Source organism: Ictalurus punctatus, chromosome 18, assembly GCF_001660625.3.
Source record: "Ictalurus punctatus breed USDA103 chromosome 18, Coco_2.0, whole genome shotgun sequence".
Lineage (NCBI taxonomy): Eukaryota > Metazoa > Chordata > Actinopteri > Siluriformes > Ictaluridae > Ictalurus > Ictalurus punctatus.
The window spans coordinates 20411255-20431697 of NC_030433.2; the positions used below are offsets into that span (position 1 = coordinate 20411255).

A 20443-nucleotide genomic window follows, 5' to 3' on the forward strand; every position below is an offset into this window, starting at 1 on the left:
CACTTTTTAAGCAGCTTTTGCTCGAATTAGTTCCGAGATCTTAGATAATGTTCGTTTCTGCTAGCGCTCCACTGTATTTTGAAAGCTAATGCGTGTTAGGGCTGGGCAATATGACAATATAATGCTGATAATCCTGATAAATGTTATAACAATACACTTTCTGGGATATTATACGCGTTATACCGGACACGCACGTCAGATATAGAAGATGTATATTATACTGTGTTTGTGTATAGTGTTGTGAAAAAGTATTTGCCCCCCCCCCCATCCTGATTTCTTCTGTTTTTGTGTATAGCTCGTACTAAATTATTTCATAAATTAAAAAAAAAAAAAAATCTAAGATCAAACAAAGGCGACCCGAGTAAACACAAAATACAGTTTGTTTGTTTTTTTAATGCTAATGCTATGTATTGAAGCAAAAAAAAAAAAAAAGTTATCCAATACCAACTGGTCCTGTGTGAAAATGTATTTGCCCCCATAATTACTAATTCCCCAGATTTATTAAACTGCATTCATAATGGGGTTCAGCCGGACCAGGTCTGCTATGAAGTGTGTTTGATACCGAAGGAAAACTTCTGTTTTGTTTATTTTGTTTTTTCCTTTTAATTATTATTATTATTATAACAATTACATATTTAAAATGATAAAATGTAAAAGTCCCTTCCTTTTCTGTGCTCCTTATAATCAACCTCTTTTTTTTTTTTTTTTTTTTAAACCTTTTTTTAATTTTATATGCTAAAGTTTTGCTGGGAGTTTGTTAGCAAACCTGTATATCGTGATACATACTGTGTATTATCTTCATGTATTGTGACAGATTTTTGTTGACCCGGCCCTCTGGGTTCTGTTTTAATATGTTGCTTCACTGCGCAAGTCACAGTTGTCGCTCTAGAGTAATATAATACTATAATATATAATAAATAATACTCCAGAAATACATTTCCCATGCTACTTACTGCAGTGTGTGGGATTCTTCATGTCTTCATGTGTACACATGGCGGAGAGTGTGTATCCACACTGGCTCATCCGATCAAACCGCTGCCTTCTGGGCACACATGAAGAGGAGAGAGGACACAGGACACACACACACACACAAACACACACACATACAAACAGATGTAGCTCCATCTAGTGTTCTGTGTGTGTGTGTTAAAGGGAAGACAGAGGTGCGGCAGGGTGTGTGAGGGCGTTTACAGTCACTGTGCTGTGCTGGAAGGGAGGTTTGTGTCATTTGGGACTGGGACTGATCAGAGTGGGAGAGGGAGGGTAGACGAGGGCCACGTTGACGCGCTCCGAGCCGTTCTTAGGACAAATGATCTCGGTCAAGCCCTCGGGTCGAGGCTGGCTCAGCAACTCACCTGCGACAAAGAAACACGTTACACATCATTTAGTGATATCACAAATATAGCTGTGCTACATACAATGTATTACCAAAAGTTTATGGACACCTGTTCATAACCTCCACTCTTCTGGGAAGCTTTATCCATTCGGATTTTATAACATGACTGTAGGGAGTTGCTCATTTGGCCCCAAGAGCATTAGTGAGGTCAGGCACTGGTGTGGGCTGAGAAGGCCTGGAGCACAGTCAGCGTTACAGTTCATCCCAAAGGTGCTCAGTGGGGTTGAGGTTAGGTGCTCTGTGCAACCACTCGAATTCTTCAACTCTAGCCGTGGCAAATCATGTCTTCATGGAGCTCGCTTTGTGCACAGGGACAGGGGCATGGTCATGCTGGAACATGTTTGGGCCCTTTAGTTCCAGCGAAGGGAAATTGTAATGCTACAGCATACAGAAGACATTCTAGACAATTCTGTGCTTCCAACTTTGTGGCAAACAACCCAGGACAGGTGTCCACATACTTTTGGTCGTGGTGGAAATAGCTGGCGCTTTTTTTTGTACCTACATAAGGGGCGGGGTTATACCTTCCGCTTCATGTACATCATGCACACAAAACCACCATTTTGTTTTTGTTGAGAAATTTAATTTGAGCTAATGATTGACTTAATTCCGTTATACAGTTGCTGAAATGATCCCTCGGTCCTTTTTACCATCTCTCAAGTCTATAGAAAATGAACCAGAACCTCAAGTTGTTGTTTTTTTGTTTTTTTTTACACCATAATACAGAAGATCTTGTTTCTGTTCAGACGTTATATGTGTTCACTAGAGGGCAGCAGAATCCCGTCCTAGTGCTGGGGGAGGCTCCTAAATGATGGAGCTCTGTGGATTACTGAAGAGAGCAAAAATACTATGGGTCACATTACAGGTCATGAAATGAAATGGTCACTCCAAGTTTCATCATCATCATCATCATCAGTAAAGCCCCGAACAGGGCCATGTGCATCCCTCTACACCTGTATTTCATTCTTCACCTTTACTGCACGTTTTATACCTACAAAAACACAATATCTGTCCAACACAGGAGACGTCACCGACACTACATGATACTTGAGTCTTCCACGTCGTCGCCGTGTTCATATGGGAATGACATCATTTTCAACCCCTGTGTGTCTGAGCTACAAAATGGGGGGGCGGACTCGAGAGCGGATAAACATCTCCATGTAAAACTCCATGTAATTCAGTGATGAGTGATTTCATCTTTACAAAAGCACTCGGTATCGCAGTTAATCTCACTTAAGGAATCCTAAAATCTGTGAAACAAAGAGCACTGTGTGTGTTGGGGGGCACGCAGCCTTGTCAAGACTAGCTCGGTATTTATTAAAGAAAACAGCTAAACCTTTCCCACACTGAAGCGGATGTGAGTCACTCTAAATAACAGAAGCTGCACGAGTGCTCTGGGTCTTGGTGGCGTTCACTCTCCACTCCGCACGTTTTTCCTCCCGATAATCAGTTCAGTGCAGCACTTAAGCCATTAGTCTTATTGATTTTCAGCTCTCTTGATAATAGAAGGGTGGAGCTGGCCTGGGTCAATACATCTGAGCTAACACACACGGATACACACGTTCACACACGTTATCTCGGCTCAGGGTTCGAGGCCATCTTGGTGGGGACCAAATATCAAGAAGGAGGCGAGGGCTTTGTGTCTCAACACTTATGAAGCGGGTGTGGCCTTTGTGTCTCAACACTTATGAAGCAGGCGTGGCCTTTGTGTCTCAACACTTATGAAGCAGGCGTGGCCTTTGTGTCTCAACACTTATGAAGCAGGCGTGGCCTTTGTGTCTCAACACTTATGAAGCGGGTGAGGCCTTTGTGTCTCAACACTTATGAAGCAGGCGTGGCCTTTGTGTCTCAACACTTATGAAGCAGGCGTGGCCTTTGTGTCTCAACACTTATGAAGCGGGTGAGGCCTTTGTGTCTCAGCCCTTATGAAGCGGGTGTGGCCTGTGTCTCAACACTTATGAAGCGGGTGAGGCCTTTGTGTCTCAGCCCTTATGAAGCGGGTGTGGCCTGTGTCTCAACACTTATGAAGCAGGCGTGGCCTTTGTGTCTCAACCCTTATAAAGGGGGTGTGGCCTTTGTGTCTCAACACTTATGAAGCAGGCGTGGCCTTTGTGTCTCAACACTTATGAAGGGGGCATGGCCTTTGTGTCTGTTAGTCCTAACAACAAAGGCGTGGCCGCTGTGTCTGTCAATCCCAGTGAATAGGGTTTGAACTTCGGCCTGTCAGTCCCAGATAATGGGCCATGTCTTGTCAGTATCAGTGAAAGAGCTGTGGCATTTGTACCTGCCAGTAATAGTAAATAGGCAAAATGTCCTCTCCCTCTCAGTCCAGTGAAGGAGGCGTTGCCTTTCTGTCTGGTAGTCCCAGTAAAAAGGATGTGGCCACTATGCCCGTAATTTTGACTGACTGAGGCATGACCTCAGTGCTGAACATTACCAGTAGAAAAGGCGTGGCCTAAATGCCTGCCCATAAAAGTCAATGAAGCATGGCCTTATTGATTTTCTGCTCAAGTTAAACAGAGGCATCGCTGCAGTGCCTGACCATTCCACTCAAGGAGGCATGACCTCAGCTCCTATCAGTCCTAGTGAAGGGGGCAGGGCCTCAGTGCCTGCCAGTCTCAATGTAAAAAGCCTACACTCCTTACCTGTCAATATAAATAAAGGAGACGTGTTTTCTGTGCCTATCAGGAGCACTGAATTGGATAAAACAGGCGTAGATTTCATGCCTATCCATCCCAGATGAAGAAAGTGTGGTCTCCCTCAACTCAAAGCTCACTTTCTGCCAAACAAAACTACAATCCAAAAAATCACACTAACAAATATGAACATCCCTGAATTGAATAATAATTATGGGTGGGTCATGGGCACTTGTACTAATGCTGTTTTCTGATGATTCAGGTCGGACCGAGTCATGCAATGGATCATCTCCCTGAGCGAGTGACCTCAGCACTGCAGCACTCCATCCTGCCTCCCTCTGCTCTCGCCTCAGGAGTCACAGCACAGGAATGTGCCATTCATTCTCTCTCTCAATAACGTTTCCAGGTACAACAAACGCTCACATTCCTGTGCCGCGGTTCTCTCAGGCCTGTCTGTTCCTCTGCCAGGTTCTCCAGCTCACTTCTTTATTTCCCCCCACTCGCTCTCATAGGAGCAGTTTAAGAGCCTTAAAAGGAAACCTTCTGTTTCTCTTCAGTCTGCTGGAAAACGTTTCTTTTCCTGTTTCACAGAATTTCCTCCCTAACAAAAAAAAAAAAACACCCAGGCCTGGCTGAGCGGTTGCTGTCTGTGCACTATAGAGGGGAGAGGGAGAGAGAGAGAGAGAGAGAGAGAGAGAGAGAGAGAGAGAGAGGTCTCCTCTTCTAACGAATAGAATAACAAAATGCACCGAACAGAGGAAGATCTCACATGTAGTGTCGATTTGAAGAGGCTGGTTCTAGTGGACAAAAACTCTCCAAGGATCACAGCTGGAGAATTGCAGAATCGGGGTCAGAAAGTCTCCAAAACTCCAATCCGAAGTCTCCGACATCACCACAAGTTGTTTGGAAGAGTTTCAAGCAAAAAAGCCTCTACTCTCATCCAAAAACAAACTCGAGCGTCTTCAGTTTGCAGACACTACTGGAACTTCAAATGGGATCGGGTTCTATGCTCAGATGAAACCAATGTAGAGCTTTTTGGGAATAAACACCAGAGGAGGTTTTGGAGCACACAGAGAGGTAGCCATATGGAAAAGTACCTCATGCCCACGGATAAATATGGTGGCGGCTCTTTAATGCTTTGGGGATGTTTTTCTGCCAGAGGACCGGGACGTTTTGTTAGGATACATGGCATCACGGACTCTATCAAATATCAACAGATATTAAATGAAAACCTGACTGTCTCTGCCAGAAAGCCTCAAATGGGCCGTGGTTGGATCTTCCAGCAGAACAATGATCCAAAACATACATCAAAATCAACACTAAAATGGTTCACTGACCACAAAATCAAGGTCCTTCCATGGCCATCCCAGTCCCCTGACTTGAACCCCATAGAAAACCTGTGAGGTGAACTGAAGAGGAGAGTCCACCAGCGTGGACCTCGATATTTGAAGGATCTGGAGAGATTCTGTATGGAGGAACAGTCTCAGATCCCTCGCCATGTATTCTCCTGTTATCTTGGCAAAGGGATGTAGCACAAAATTATTGACTAAACGGGTGCCAATAATTACTGCGCACACATATTTAACAAAGAGATATTTTTTGGTAAACCTGTGTTGTGTTTGCGATTGTTTGATATCCATGACTGCAGAGTATTTTTGTGAATTTTTTGAACAAAAGATCAAAAGGTTAAACAATAAAGACAATTTCTCACAGCCTTCTTTGCTCATATATACCAAGGGTGCCAATATTAACGGAGGGCACTGCATGCTTTCTATCCTTCTTTTGATGGTATTCTCAAACAGTTTGGATATTTTAGCACACCGGAAGGGATGCCTGAACCGAATTTGTGAGGTCACAAACTGAGCTCATACAGAACACTCACCGAATCAGCTTTCTACATGAACTCTGAGCAAATGATCTCCGTTTGGAATGGAAACATGTCGGTTTAGTGCTGTGCGAATTCATCTGACGTCATCGTACGAGACGTTTAAGAAGACTCCGTGTGTACTTTACGTAATATCTGTTCATTCATAAACAGATGAGTTGTATGCAGTGCAGATGTAGACACATCTGGCTGACTATTATGAGCAGAGACAGGAAGACAGGAAGTTGAGCATACTGGAAGTTAAATTCGCCAAATACATGCTGAGTGACAGGGCCATGGCTCGATGCCAACGTCGGGCCTGTCGCTTGGAACCGCTCGCTCGTCCTGTCGTCCATATTAACGAGAGGGAGACAGACAGAGAGAGAGAGAGAGAGAGAGAGAGAGAGAGAGAGACTGGCTTTGACTTCTCCTATCACTGTATTCACTGGCCTGATCACAGCTTCAACAGTGGCATGGCCTCAACCTCGAACCAGCACTGCAAGTGTGTGTGTGTGTGTGTGTGTGTGGATTCTTAGTCACCTCTCAGCTGCTTAGGATTTGCCCAAACATGGTCCAACACTGACACACGCCAAACTCAGCATCTAGTCCACAATGCGTTCTGTCTAAGACCTTGATCTAATCTGGCTTCCAGAGATAACGGACTTGTTCGGCTCCACCGTTCCCCTCATACGTTCCCCGTTATCTCCAGATTTCAGAGCGAAGCGCTATGCACAAGCTTTACGTGACGCGTATCCTTAACCACGCAGTCTGAAACTCCGTCCCGCTTACATCCATCCTCTAAAATGGCAGCACGAAGAGACGCCGACGGCTAAAGAATGACGCTACACAACAGCCACATCACATTAATGTACAGACACACACACGTCTTTTTGGCCCAAAATAGAATTGACACGTTTCACCTTTGAACTATTTTACAAGTTTTAACCTACATTAGCCTCATCGTAAAGAGTTTCAGAAGTACCGATACTTTCGATCCTAATCTCAATGGATTCGTTTCATGTATAGTTCTTGACATCCATATGAGCAAATTCTGGCTGTAGAAATTACTCGTTCGAAATATCTGAAAGTATCAGTGTTGGGATACTAGTCAGTCTTGGTATGACCTGGTAATTCAGTGCTATCGTCCGTCCTTAACGGTCTATCAACATGTTAATGATCAGCCCTGTAGTGATGTTCCAGCACCTGTGCGAGAGATCCACGGCACACGCGTCAGTCATACGGCGAAACCTCAGTGCGCGCGTATCCAAGAGCTGGTAAACCTCTCCGGAAGCTGCAGCGCTTTTCTTCTCCTGAAGAAAACCTGCATCGCTCTCCCCGGCTAATGCGCTCGTAATAAAAGTCAGTGTAAACATTTTTGCTAATGGTACATTAAAAGCGTCTGGAGCAGCTCTTTATTTCTCCTTCCTGTGTCTGTCGCACGCATTAATAAGAATCTAAAAATAGAGCTCGGTGGAAAATAACGTGCAACCGAGCACTTAAAGCTTTGCGTCGTCGTCGTCGTGATAAATGAAGAGGTACAAACAGTTCGAACGCAAATCAGAGCGTTTGCTAGCAAACCAAGAGCAGAGTCATGGGAGATACTGACGGCAAGTTGAAATACAGATCGCGTTCATTCTCTCCCTCTCTCACACCTACACAAAGACCTAGCTACGTGCTAGTTCTGTCCAGCTGAATTTAGGATTGCAGGACTGCTGGAATGCGTCACCTCCTGTTTTAAGGGGTCAGAGGATGTGGATTGAGAAAACCATCCAAGACAAACATCCTCCCGAGCTAAAAATGAGCCACGGGATCAGAATGTGTTCCTCGACTTAAGACTTCGCACACACCTCGATGTAACCTAGATGAATACTTCTAGTCCTTTGAATCATGGGGGTCAGCTACATTAACTAAAAAGGGATCCAGCTGTTATCCCCCAAAAAAATAATTTCTTTGCTTTAACAAGATCATATAGCTCCATAGTATTGTCCGGGGCATGCTATTAAAGGAAATGAATCAATGACGGACTGGTGTGATGTGACCCGAAGGGCAGCGGAGTTACTGTTCCCACCACAAAGGTGATTATTTTCTTATAACTAGTGTTTTTATTATTCCTCTTATTCCACTGCAATTCGTCGATTTTAAAAATAATAATCATTTTATTTTTTATCCGTTTAGAGTTACATTTTACGTTGTGGAACAAGACAAGTTAGTCCCTGCTTTTGTTTCTCGGCCTTGAAGTTAATAATACGAAAACAAACACCGCAAAACGTCTTGAAGACGCCTCAATGAAGGACAACTTAAATTACATACTTCATACACTCCTCCTATAAATGTTTCTACAGTTCCATGGCTGTATCCTTACAGAAAACGTAACCATAACAATTATACGTCTTTGTAGAATTTGTATGAACAATTTTTTTTTATATTCAAAAAAAAAGAAAGAAGAAAAAAGGAGAGTCTACAACCCCAAGTACAAAAAAGTTGGGACGCTGTGTGAAATGCAAATAAAAACAGAATGCAACGATTTGCAAATCTCATAAAAACCCTGTGTGTTTTTCACAGTAGAGCATAGAAAACATGTCAAGTGGTTAAAGTGAGGAAATAAATACGGTCATTTTGAATTTGATGGCTAGAAAACAAACGGCTGGAAAAGTAAGTGTTGGTAAAAAAAAAAGAAACAGCTGGAGGTTAATTGGGTCAGTAACATGAATGGGTTTAAGAAGAGTATCTTAGAGAGGTAGAATCTGTCAGAAGTTCACCAATCTGTGAAAAACTGCGTCTACAATTTGTGGAACGATTTCAGAATAATGTTGCTCAATGAAAAATTGCGAAGACTCATCATCTATAGTACATATCATCATCGACTGCACCACAGGCCTCCTCACGTGACATCAGTCAGTGCGTTTACACGGACAACAATAATCCACTATTAACCCGATTAAGACGATACTCTGATTAAGAAACTAGCATGTAAACAGCAATGTTTAATTACCTTAATCTGATTAAAGTCATACTCGAAGTAAACACTAATCGAATTAAGACGTGTGGAGTACTCCCGTTTTAGTCGCATTATCGACGTGTATTACAGACATGTAAACCCCTTAATCACACCATTAACGTCATGTGAAAGTTTTCGACAGGACGCGTACACACACGGCAGTGCTCAACATTTTACGGCGAACAAGAAAGCACGGCTGTGTCCTGAACCGCATACTTGCCTACTATAGGCCTGTAGTGGGGAAAAATTCATGTATCTCGGCTACTATATAGACGGCAAGTATGCGGTTTGGGACGCAGCCCACGGCTTCAAGCAGCTGTCTATCAGCACGTATAGCATGACAAATAATTAACCGCACTTGACGCGTCCGTAAAAATTTAAAATAAAAACACCCAAAAGTGTATACAGTACCACAATGCAGACGGACTGTATGTCGATACGTGAAATTCTGGAGGGACGTCGGACGGCGTGGCGCGGTGACGTAATGACGTGTGCCGTTAATCTAATTATGTTCTATAACATGTAAAATGGGAACATGAAAGGAGTACTCTAAAAGCGACTCATGTAAACACCTTAATCACAATATTGTCTTACTCAGAGTAAGGTCAATCATTAGATTACCGCTGTCCATATAAAGGGAGTCAGTGCCTGACCTCACGAATGCTCCTATGGCTGAAAGAGCAGATCCCCACAGCCACGTGATAAAATCTTGTGCAAAGCCTTCCCGAAAGAGTGGAGGTTATTATAACAGCAAAAGGTGGACCAACTACAAATTACTTCATGCCCATGGTTTTAGAAAAGGCAAATATGGGTATGGTGGTCAGGTATGCACATACTTTTGGTCATACAGTGAATTTTTTTTTAACAGCAGTTAATAAATAACAGTTAATACATTTGTATGGGTTTTTTGTTTGTTTTTTTCAAACAAGACCACTGGTTTCCATGTTTCCAGACCACTGGGACCCTAAATGACACCCCAACTTCCTGTGATCCTTTACATCTTGCTACTGAGGATGCAATGGTCCACTGAAAACACTTTCTAATCTGAAAACCAAACAAACAAAAAACAGTTTCTATGGTTGCTAATCTAAGCGGTTACATTTCATTCGCACTCTGAGAGAACATTCCTCGGCCATCCACAAAGCCTCCGTTATCAGCCAGCAGCAGGAGGACGAGTACAAACACCGCATATTTCTGCAGAACAGTCTGGGTGGTAAAGCAAACAGTGACACTGCAGTTAAACAAGCTCCATGACACCGAGTTTAACACCTTCTATTCCTTACATGAGAGGATACAGTGAGATAAAGAGGTCATTGACAGCGGAGTGAACGGAAGAATGAATGATACCGCAATCCGCTGTGTCCGGAACTCCGGGAAAAAAACAACAACAACAAAAAACCCCTAACCTCAGACACTGAAAAGTGCAATGAACGATCATTCAACTCAGAAATCCCAGTTGGGAACTCGGGGAACATCCATCTTGCACACCCATACACAATGTCACAACTAGTAAAAATATATAAATAAATCAGTTTGAAGGAAGGAAGTGATCTGACTATCAGCCATCTCGCAACAGAGCTGAGCAAATGCACAGGCGGTGATCGGCCAACCGCACGCAGTGTACCGATCCCTTCCTTTCATTTTTATTTTCAATACAGTACCTAGGCTGGACAGATCATAAATGTATTCGCCAGCCCACCAGGTGAGTAAAAGCTCCAGGGGGTTGGCACGTAAACCAGATTGATAACTGGTAGCTAACGTAATGTAATAAATGTATGGTGAGCTAGTTAGCTAGTTAAGTGCATTAATACGGAGAAGGGAAAGGAATGAATATATGATCGTGTAATAGCACATCGCAAGTCTTCGGCCCAAATTTCAGCTATGAGATGTGATGTTTTGGCAAGATATGACGGCAAGACGTCATACTTAATGAAGCCCAAACGATGATATGTATGGAGGGCCCGAATTCTCAACCTCAGAGTCGTAAAATAACACGGATTCACACGATGATTTTTACAAACTGTCACGTTCAGTTACCCCTGCTGAAAACAACAATAGAAAACCATCACAGAACTTCGAATGGTTTCCACTTACAAACCATCAGCCAACCATTAAAACTATTAGTCTTAGCATTATTGGTCCATAATGCTATCCACTAGACATAACATGCCACCAATAGAAGGCAACAAATTACCAGTGGAGATCCACAGGAACCATTACAGTTTCCATTATAACCATTACAAATACTATGAGGGTCTTTATTGTTGTTTTTTCTCCCCCAACAGGGACATAGTGACAAACTGCTCCAACTGGATAAAAAAATTAATAAATCTTCCGGGCTACAGCCGTGAATGCCGTGGCCAGGTTACGCACCTGATTATAACTATTTATTTATTAAAATTCCAGCTTCTCCTACCCCATTTTCCTGCAGCACCACCATGTCCAACTCACCCCCGTGTTAATTAAACTGGCCCTGTAGGATGGACATGTGCATTTGGCGCCAAACGGCAGAGTATTTTACACCGGAGTACCAATTTTGAACTAGAAACGTGACATCATATTCTGAATTAGAAACGCAAACTACATGATGCGAAGATGTACGGTATAAGCCTCCCTTACTTGTTAACAACGTTGGCCGCATTAACTCCCGTACAATTGTAAAATACAGATAATAAACATGTCTCAGCTGATTATTTTGGGGGAAATGAAAGCAATAAAAGCTGGAATAGACATAAACATTGTATCAAATTCAATCTGAACAGAATTTCAGAGGCTGGCGAGTCCTATTGAGAATCTGGAGAGATGATTCTGGCATATCGGGAGGCTTTTTGGTGCCAGACGCATCTGCAGACGTAAGATGTCTGGTGTCCCGCTGAGAAGCGGCTGAGAGTCTACATTTGCAGCTCGGAGCACACCTTTCAAGAGTAGCTCTGATCAGAGTCTGCCAGGCGCTTAAGTTTCCTCCCGATTATTAAACCCTGAGGATGACCGAGCATTCCTCTTCCAGCTCTCTAATCCTCTGGCCCGGGTGAAAAGCCGAGCCAGAGCTCAGCGCAGACTCTGTATGAGGGAGGAACGTGCTGTGAAAGAGTAGCGCTGTGTTTCTGGGTCTGAGGCACAGCTGTTAACATCTGCCGCATTAATGAGCACAGTGCGCACGGCTCGCTAGCCATCCGTGCAATTAGGGACGTCGACTCGCATCAGTCCACACAGGGTCTGTCCTTGATTTCACTCTGTGATCATACAGCAGGGTCTTCACTCTGTCACTCCAACCCTAAACACCCCGCTGGAAGCTGTACTTAAACCCGACAAGCACTGTAATTAGTGATCTAATTGTACAAAAAAAAAAAAAAAACATTCTAAAAGACACGGTAGATTCCAACGACGACTACACGACCGATCATAAGTTTGTACACCTCTGCTCATAGAATGTCTCCAGTTTTACGATTTGAGAATAATAAAGACGACACTAAGAAATAAGACGTGGATAAACAGCGAATTAAGTGTCTGCCGAATCAAAACTATTTCATATTTTAAATCTTCCTAATAAATATTCATATTAAATATTCTTAACAGTATTCCTGATGAAGCTTTGCATACTCTCCATCTTCTCGACCAGGAGCTTCATGAGGGAGCTTCAAATAGGTCAAGCACCATCTGCTACATTCAAAATAAATATACTCCTTTAGGGAAGCAATCAAGCTGTAAAAATGTCCTTTATCGAAATAATAAAAAGTCAAAATCGTACTTATTTTAAGTACAAAATTAGTTATTGAAACCAAGTTTCATTCAGACATAGATGTACACATGGCCATTAACGTCGTTTTTTTTCGTCTTAAAACAATTGTAGACAATTACAGCAGCTCTTTAAGGTTATTACGTGTCACAATGCATGAGAGCTCAATAAAATTTTGGCTGAATGCCATTACAGACTATGTGGTAACATGTTCTCCATGTCAGATTACATGATAAACTCCTATAATGACAGATACGCGTTCTGATTGACGTGATCCGTGCAACATTCTTCACTGTGAGCTTGATTTTATAAGCACATTACAGCCAACATGATAGATCAGTCGGGTTCTTCAAATCTGGTCCTCGGGGTCCATTGTCCTCCCATCTTAAACTCTCAATTTTTTTACAGCAGAATTCTACTATAGACGACTTATTTCTGTGAAAATTTCAGGTTCGTATCTGGTCCCCTACCAGAGATAATCAACCAGAAACTGAGGGAATTTTTTTTTAAAATTGCACCTTCACACCTCCACAAAAAACAAAAACAAAAGAGAAGTCTCGAACCTGAAACGTTCTGTATGCACACTATACTTTCCTAGGTACCCCCTAAAAAAATTAAGACTGAGACTCGAACATTCCCCGATATAAACTGACCCTAAACGTGGAACTGTGAGCAACCTTGAGATTTACATTTGGACACAAGTTCAAATCGAAGTCTAAGGAACACTAATGTGCCAAATGTCTATTAAAATGTCCATGTACCTTATAATGTGTTCTAAAGATCAGTTTTTGCCGCAAGAAGCTAAGACCATCCTGAGCCGAGATATTGAGGTCTCCGTAAACAGCTGTAGAACCAAAATTTGTTGTGCGACATATGATGCAAAAACGGCCGTCGTAGTTAAGCCAAGTAAAATAAAAATATATATATTTTCTTTTTAAATGATGGTATTGCAATGCCAATACGTAGACGCAATCACTCAAAAAGAAAAACGAATCAAACAATCAACTTTGCAATTCTCGGACCACTTAATCACACGTACCCTTTATTAATTAACGTGAGCAACGAAATGATCCCTTACTCAAACTAGCACTTCATTTCGAGTCCGGCGTATTCCTATGCCGTCCTCCTATTGGTGGCTCACGGCACACTGAGTCTCATTTGTCTCCATCGAGACCTCTCTAGCACTTTCACAGACCTTGTGTTTCAGGTTGCGAATACGTGTGGGTGACTGTGGCGCTTTGTGTCGCCGTGCCTTCGACCGTGTGCACTCTGGATAAGAGCATCTGCTAAATGACTGAATGTAAACGATAAGTCACTGGAAGATTTATGACCGGTAGCCGAGCTGTACAGAAGGAAAAAGGTCACGACTGGGGCAAACTTGGAAACTCCTAACAAGGGGATAGAGCACATATAGCACAGAGTCAAATATAAAGATAGAGGGGCAGAATTAGCAGCCTGGTCATATGAGCATTCAAAACGAGCACGGTCATTCCGAGCGGCTCCAAACGAGCAGGGTACGGGTCACTTCACGTGAATAAGGAACTTATCGATCAAGCTTGGATTAAATAAAGCAGCGCTCCTTGCAACACACTGAAGGGTATTCAGTCCTACTGAAGGTGGCTTTAGCTCTGACATGGTGCACTTGGATTATTTATTCATGTGTGCATTGACCTGAAGGGAAATTCTGCAAACAAAGAGGTGTTGAAGTGAGATATAGCTCGGGATTGGACGTGTCCCGTAAAGCCAGTATGCAACATGCCATGGGGATTAAAACAAAACAAAACAAAACAAACCTTGGAAGAAGTGAGGGCTGTGTGTAATTTCCTGCCTTTAAATTCCAAACATTATGGTTAAAAAGTTACCTGGTTACTAAAGATCCATAGTGTGCATTAGGGCTGGGCATCATGATACGTCACTAATGCAATAAACTGAGACATGATACGTTTTTTTTGTTTGTTTTTTTGTTTTTTAACATTTCCGTTGTATACAATTTATTCCACCACAGGAAAGTATCAGAGTTTTAAAATATGTCCCGTCCTGTAGCCTAGAGACAAAACGATCTGAAGGAACACCAAGGAAATGGAAAACTGCACACAGATGAAAGGTAATCCCAGACATCCCAGAGTCTCAGGACAGGAAAGTCCTCATTAAATCAAACCAATCTCACATGGAAGAAGCTCGAGACATCTGATAACGGCACAGGGCCGAGGACAAGTAGTGCACTGTTTCAAGCTTCGATCTGCAACCCTTCAGATCCAGGACAGGTTAAAAATGAATTATGTGATAGTGCAGACATTACCTAACGACGTGACATAACAGGACTGACCTCGTCTCCTAGGGATTTACCGAGCGTACACACTGGATGACATCATCTCGTGTATACAGAACATTAATATAAAGACCTCACATGGCCAAGCAGAACACCGGATCATGTCACGATTTTACATCAAATGAACCGACTTCGATAAAATCAGCAGCAGTTTTTAAATAATTTACTAATCGAGACGTTTCTTATCCGTATTAAAGATACGAGACTAGATTGGGCGGCCAACGAGCTCCATGATATCCTCGTTTCAGAGCTTGTACGTTTGTCGTTAATGAAGAGTAAATAGAGAGAGATCTCTGCCTTTCACGCACACGACAGATACACCTGGCATTGTAAGCAAATCTGAATAGTTTTCAGTGTGCATGGGGTCACGTAATAATGTTAGCTTTATGCATTAGCTATGAAAACAGCCCAGGCTGGTGATTATTACAGTGAAACGTTGCGTCCTTTCAAAATAAGGTCAAAATCAAAAGGGCTGTGTGGGGGATTTTTACAACGAAAGGCCAGAGGTGCAAGCGCTAAACATCACATGCTCACATCTGGTACATCACAACGTGGCGTAAACAAGAAAAAAAGGCACGATTTAAACGTAGGGGATGAAATCTTTTTGTTTTCTTTCTGCGTTTGGTTCGATTCATACCGTTTCTATGGCGCCCAAAGCCACAAAATCAATCAATCAATCAATCAATCAATCAATAAAATGTGAAAATATTTAAATGATAAAAGGTATTGTACAAAACAGAGCTAAGCAATATGATAATGATTAGCATGATGTATACATTTTTTGTGTCACAATCAACATATTTCATTCAGTCCGTACAGGATTGCACAGATCTTTTTTTTTTTCTCCCAGAAAACTACTTGAATCGGCATAACTGCAATTGCACGGTCTTTCGCAGTGATGTTTGTTGGTAAATGAGACCTTTGAGCTGTACTCATGTTCGACGCACGTGAATTGAAGAGTGCGTTGGGTGAACGCGTGTTGTGATGAGGTCACATGACGTGTCTTGGCCCAAATCTGTGGAAAATCTGCAGCTTGCTGGATTTTGCGTGAATTTCTGCGAGTGCAAAATCAGGAACTCCTGGTTCTGCGACTGTTGGTTTTTTTTATTTATTTATTTTTTTTTTTTTAAAATGATACACTCTTGATTGGTAGCAGATGATTTCACATTAAACGTTTTTACTGAAATCTTGACGATTCCAACATTTAAAATTGAACCCTTATCCTTCAGTGGCTCCAGTGACGACGCACTGAGGTTGACACTGCATTCTCATCCTTCCAGGCCGGTTTGTGCAAAGACAGGGATTTCGTTGTACTGTGCAAATACATAATCACAGTGAAGGAGCGGTTTTAGGAGGGGTTTTATTTTGGTGCACATCTTCCAAAAAAAAAAAAAAAAAAAAAAAAAAAAAGGCATTCCGAGTCAGAAAGGGTACGGAGTATCACACCCGAATAAGCCCTCTGCACTTTAAAGTTAGGACATGTTTACTGCACGGAAGCAGTGATGAAAATAATATCGCTTGAAGTGAGTCAGTATCACTTTCCCTTCCCAGCTTGAGGGTTTGCCAGGAAAATCAGACATCTCGTGAGATCTAATATCATGGAAACACCCAATGAGTTTCCTGTTCCACTCTCCTGTACTGTAGCAATCTTTCCTGCACACAGAAGCGTAACCTGATTAAGTGACGATACCGTATTTCTCGATTTTACGGCGTTTTACGGCAGTTGTCGTACACTCCGCTTCAGAAGCAAACTTAAAGAAAACAACTTGAATATTTTATAGACAATTAAATGACAGGAATAAGTCATTTTGAACGCCGTAACGGTAAAGGGCTTTCCACAGCATGATATACACTACCAAAAGTTTAGACACACTCATTTTTTATTTTGATCTTTTCCCACATTGTAGAATAATAATAAAAGTCTGGAAAACTCTGGAGTAACAGAAATGGAACTATGGGAATTATGTTGTGATAAAAAGAAAATCCAAAATAAATCGAAATAATTTAGGATTTTAGCATCTTCAAAGTAGACGCGCTTTTTTTGTCTAGAATTTCCAGAAGTGTACTCTTGGCGTTTTCTCGATCGATTTCTTGAGGAATTTCCCGGAGATGCTTTTTAAACAGTATTAAAAGGAGTTCACGCCGACGCCGGACTCCTATCGGCTGCTTTTCGGAATATTTCGCTCCGAGTCGTACCGTTTAAAAAAATAGTTTTTTGTGAATAAAATGTTAGTTTTCTAATGAAAGAAATGAATATGTCGGCAAATAAACCCATCAGTGAACGACCGTCAGCTCAGCTAACGTGATATTTGTGAATGAACGTGAATAACCAAATTGATTAATTTTAAAACATCTCATTTGAATATATTTTGATACGTCTAACAAAAATATATAAAATAATATTTAAACATTTTTAAAACTTTCCGACGGACCCCCTGCAATTACACCACTGACCACTAGGGGTCCGGGGAAACACTGCACTAGATGGTAGAGTACATAATGCATAGTGTAAGTGTTTAGTACATCATTTGCGAGACGACTTTAGTATTTACTCTCTGAAAACGTGTTTTCGGAAGAGAAGTAACGCAGTGAGTAAATGTACCAGCTAATCGATAATGAGATTCGTTGGCAACAACTTTCATTATCGATTATTATCGATTAATTGTTGCAGCTCTAGTCTTCAGCATTTGCAAAAGTCTCCGTTTTCGGCCGGAGTAGTGTAGACGACAGGCGTAACCGTAGCAACAATTATGCGTTTTAAAACGAAAACGCACTGGTGCAAACAGGGCCTCAGTTGTCATTTTGTCCTTATCAGCACTCTGTGAGCTGTCATTTTCGTGTAAATCGGCCATGCTGTGGACGCGCTCGGTACTTTGCGGCCGAGTGGGATCCATCATCGTACACACGAGTACAAAGAAAATCGTCGTGCGTGTCCAAGCCGCACTACAGTAAACGTGAACCAGTCGGGATTTTGAAATCTGCTTTACTTTTTATCTTTCACAGAAACCTGAACGCCTTGGAATCCACCCACCAACACGCACAAACCCCAAAAAAAGAACCTTAACAACCGCTGCCCAAAATATCCAGTGCTTCCTCTGTGCAGGATCAAGTCCTGTTGTGGCTTTCTTGTTTGTGTTTGACTTTGCATAGAGGTGGCAATCAATGTGTTTCCACTGAGGCTGGATAACGATCAAGGAAACTAGAAGAAAAGCTGCACTGGACTGTGGAGCTGCTGCAGTCACGAAGCTCTTTTCACAAACATTTCCCAGAATTGCCAAGAGGATTAAAAAAAAAATTAAAAAAAAAAAAAAAAAACAGCACTTTTAGGGGTGGCAAAATAACCATACTGAAAAATTGAGAGGCATTTTTAGAAATGTACCGATCTATTTTTTTAATTTAAATCCCTGTTGTTTATTCAATGTGTTGTTTTTTTTTTTTATTCAGTGCGATATGATGATTTTAAATATTTTCCTTCAACGTGTAACGTATCTGTTTAAGATCTGCAAAGTTACATAGCTCATAGGGTGGGTTGCACCAATAAGGATTAATCTTAAATCTAGATTAAATCAAGGCTTGTCTAATAATTCTGTCGCACCGAATTTAAAACCTTGTTTAATAATAAGCAGGCTTACATATAAACCATCACTTTAATCCTGGATTTAATTTCACAATAAACCTGGATGAACTACAATCGCGTTGCTCCATCACTTTAGACTCGAGATTTAAATTCCAGTTAGGGATTCAATTTAAAACTTGCGATTGAGCAGGTTTAAATTGTCAAAATGCCGGCACTTATTTGGCGGATTGGAGAAAATGAAAGGAGTTCCTTTCACTCCGTTTCAGTAAGAGTGATTTCCTGGTCAGGGTGGCGGTGGAACTCTGGGGGTGTTAAGTAGGGATAAACCTGGAATGGGACACCAGTCCATCACAAGGCAATATCCACGGTCATATTCGCACCTAGGGACAATTTAGTGTCGCCAATCCATGAACCAAGCTTTTAGGAGGCGAGAGGAAACCAGCGAACATGGAAAAAGACCAACATGGAGAATCCGTGAAACTTCGCACAGACAGTAACCCAAGCTCCAGGGATCTTGGAAATGTAGAAGCAAAGCTACTCACTGAACTTGCTCTAGGTTCCCAGCCACTGATCCAAAGAAATAAGGACCCGTGATGAGCTTAAACTCTGACGGACGTCACATCCAGGAAGTGGCTGGAATGAGAGTGTAACAAATAAAGGTCCATCTCAGGGCTGGAGTGGGACCCGTTTTCATCGCGGGATTTTAATGCCCAAGGCCAGCCCATTTTTTTTCCGTTTTGGAGGAACTGGGAGAAATGCTTTGACAGTTCAGTGGTGTCCACTCCGTCTACCGTCCGTCTAAAAAACGATACACGTATCCATGTTCACGCATCGCATCGATACATCGGGTTAGTGGTTATTTGTCGATACATCTCGATGGGTCGTTACACGCTGACCAGATCGAGCGAATAAATACAAGAAACAAGCTGCCTTAAAGCATCTCTACAAACTTCTCCTCTCATCAAGTATCGCAATATCAACATCAGAGTGACAGGAACCAGAGGAACAGCTGTAGAGCAAATATAGGAATTATCACTTGCAGCTACACCATTACATCTGAATCACATAATCTCTAGATCACTCATTACAGCAGGATATAAATCTTACGATATGGCATTTATAATACATGGCAGCATGAGTTTTTTTTTTTCTAATGACACGTGGCTGCAGGGTCTGCCACGCCCTTAATCACAAAAAACAGGCATGCCCGAGAGACATTTCTGAAAACCTGTCTAACCTTTCCTCTTAATTACTTAAACCTTATCCATTCACATGGCCCTGGGGAATTAACGTACTGGGTTTTGTGGGTTGAGTTGTTTTGGGGTTGTTGTTTTTTTTTTTTTTGTTTTGTTTTGTTTTTTTTACAAGGAAATGAATCATCCCAAAAAAAAAAAAAAAAAAAAAAAAAAAAAAAAGAGAAGAAGTCATGATGTGAATGATTTATGCATGAAAACTACACACGGTTGCGAATAGATTATAAAATGGCATCTGGATGACTTAGAAATGCGACTGAGTCACTTGGGTTTCAAATATGCTTCCTGTTACAAAAAGTTGACTTCTACATCCTGACACACCCAACCTGCTGTCAGACAACTTCCACAAAATTTCACAAACCTCTGCTCACCTGCGGTTTGCTGTATTTTTGCAGCAAAATACTGAGTCACTGGCTCCGTCTTTCCATGATTATTAGTTTGGGGGGGGGGGGGGGGGGGGGGGGCTTGGGGACACACAATTGCACCATATGGTTAGACAGAAGAATTTAACCGGACTCGTTTAGCTTTGTTGCTTTTCCGCGTCGTAACGCACAGAAAATGACTACTGGACTGTTGCGTATTTAAATTTACTACAGAAAACTTTGCACTGGCTTGACAGAGAGTCCTGTTCACACTCGCACTAATCCAATTAAATCC

At 42.0% G+C, this 20443-nt stretch overlaps 1 protein-coding gene across 3 annotated transcripts in view; it reads right to left on the reverse strand.

The window, feature by feature from the left end:
• mfhas1 (multifunctional ROCO family signaling regulator 1) overlaps positions 1 to 20443 on the reverse strand; it is a 37367-nt gene that overhangs the window by 5932 nt on the left and 10992 nt on the right. For 2 of the 3 annotated variants that reach the window (XM_017492478.3, XM_017492479.3), the window contains one exon: positions 954 to 1355. In XM_017492478.3, the coding sequence (XP_017347967.1) occupies positions 1225 to 1355 (131 nt within the window). In that variant the 3' untranslated portion in view covers positions 954 to 1224. The remainder of the gene's footprint in view (positions 1 to 953; positions 1356 to 20443) is intronic. The other variant, XM_047161956.2, reaches the window with a different exon arrangement.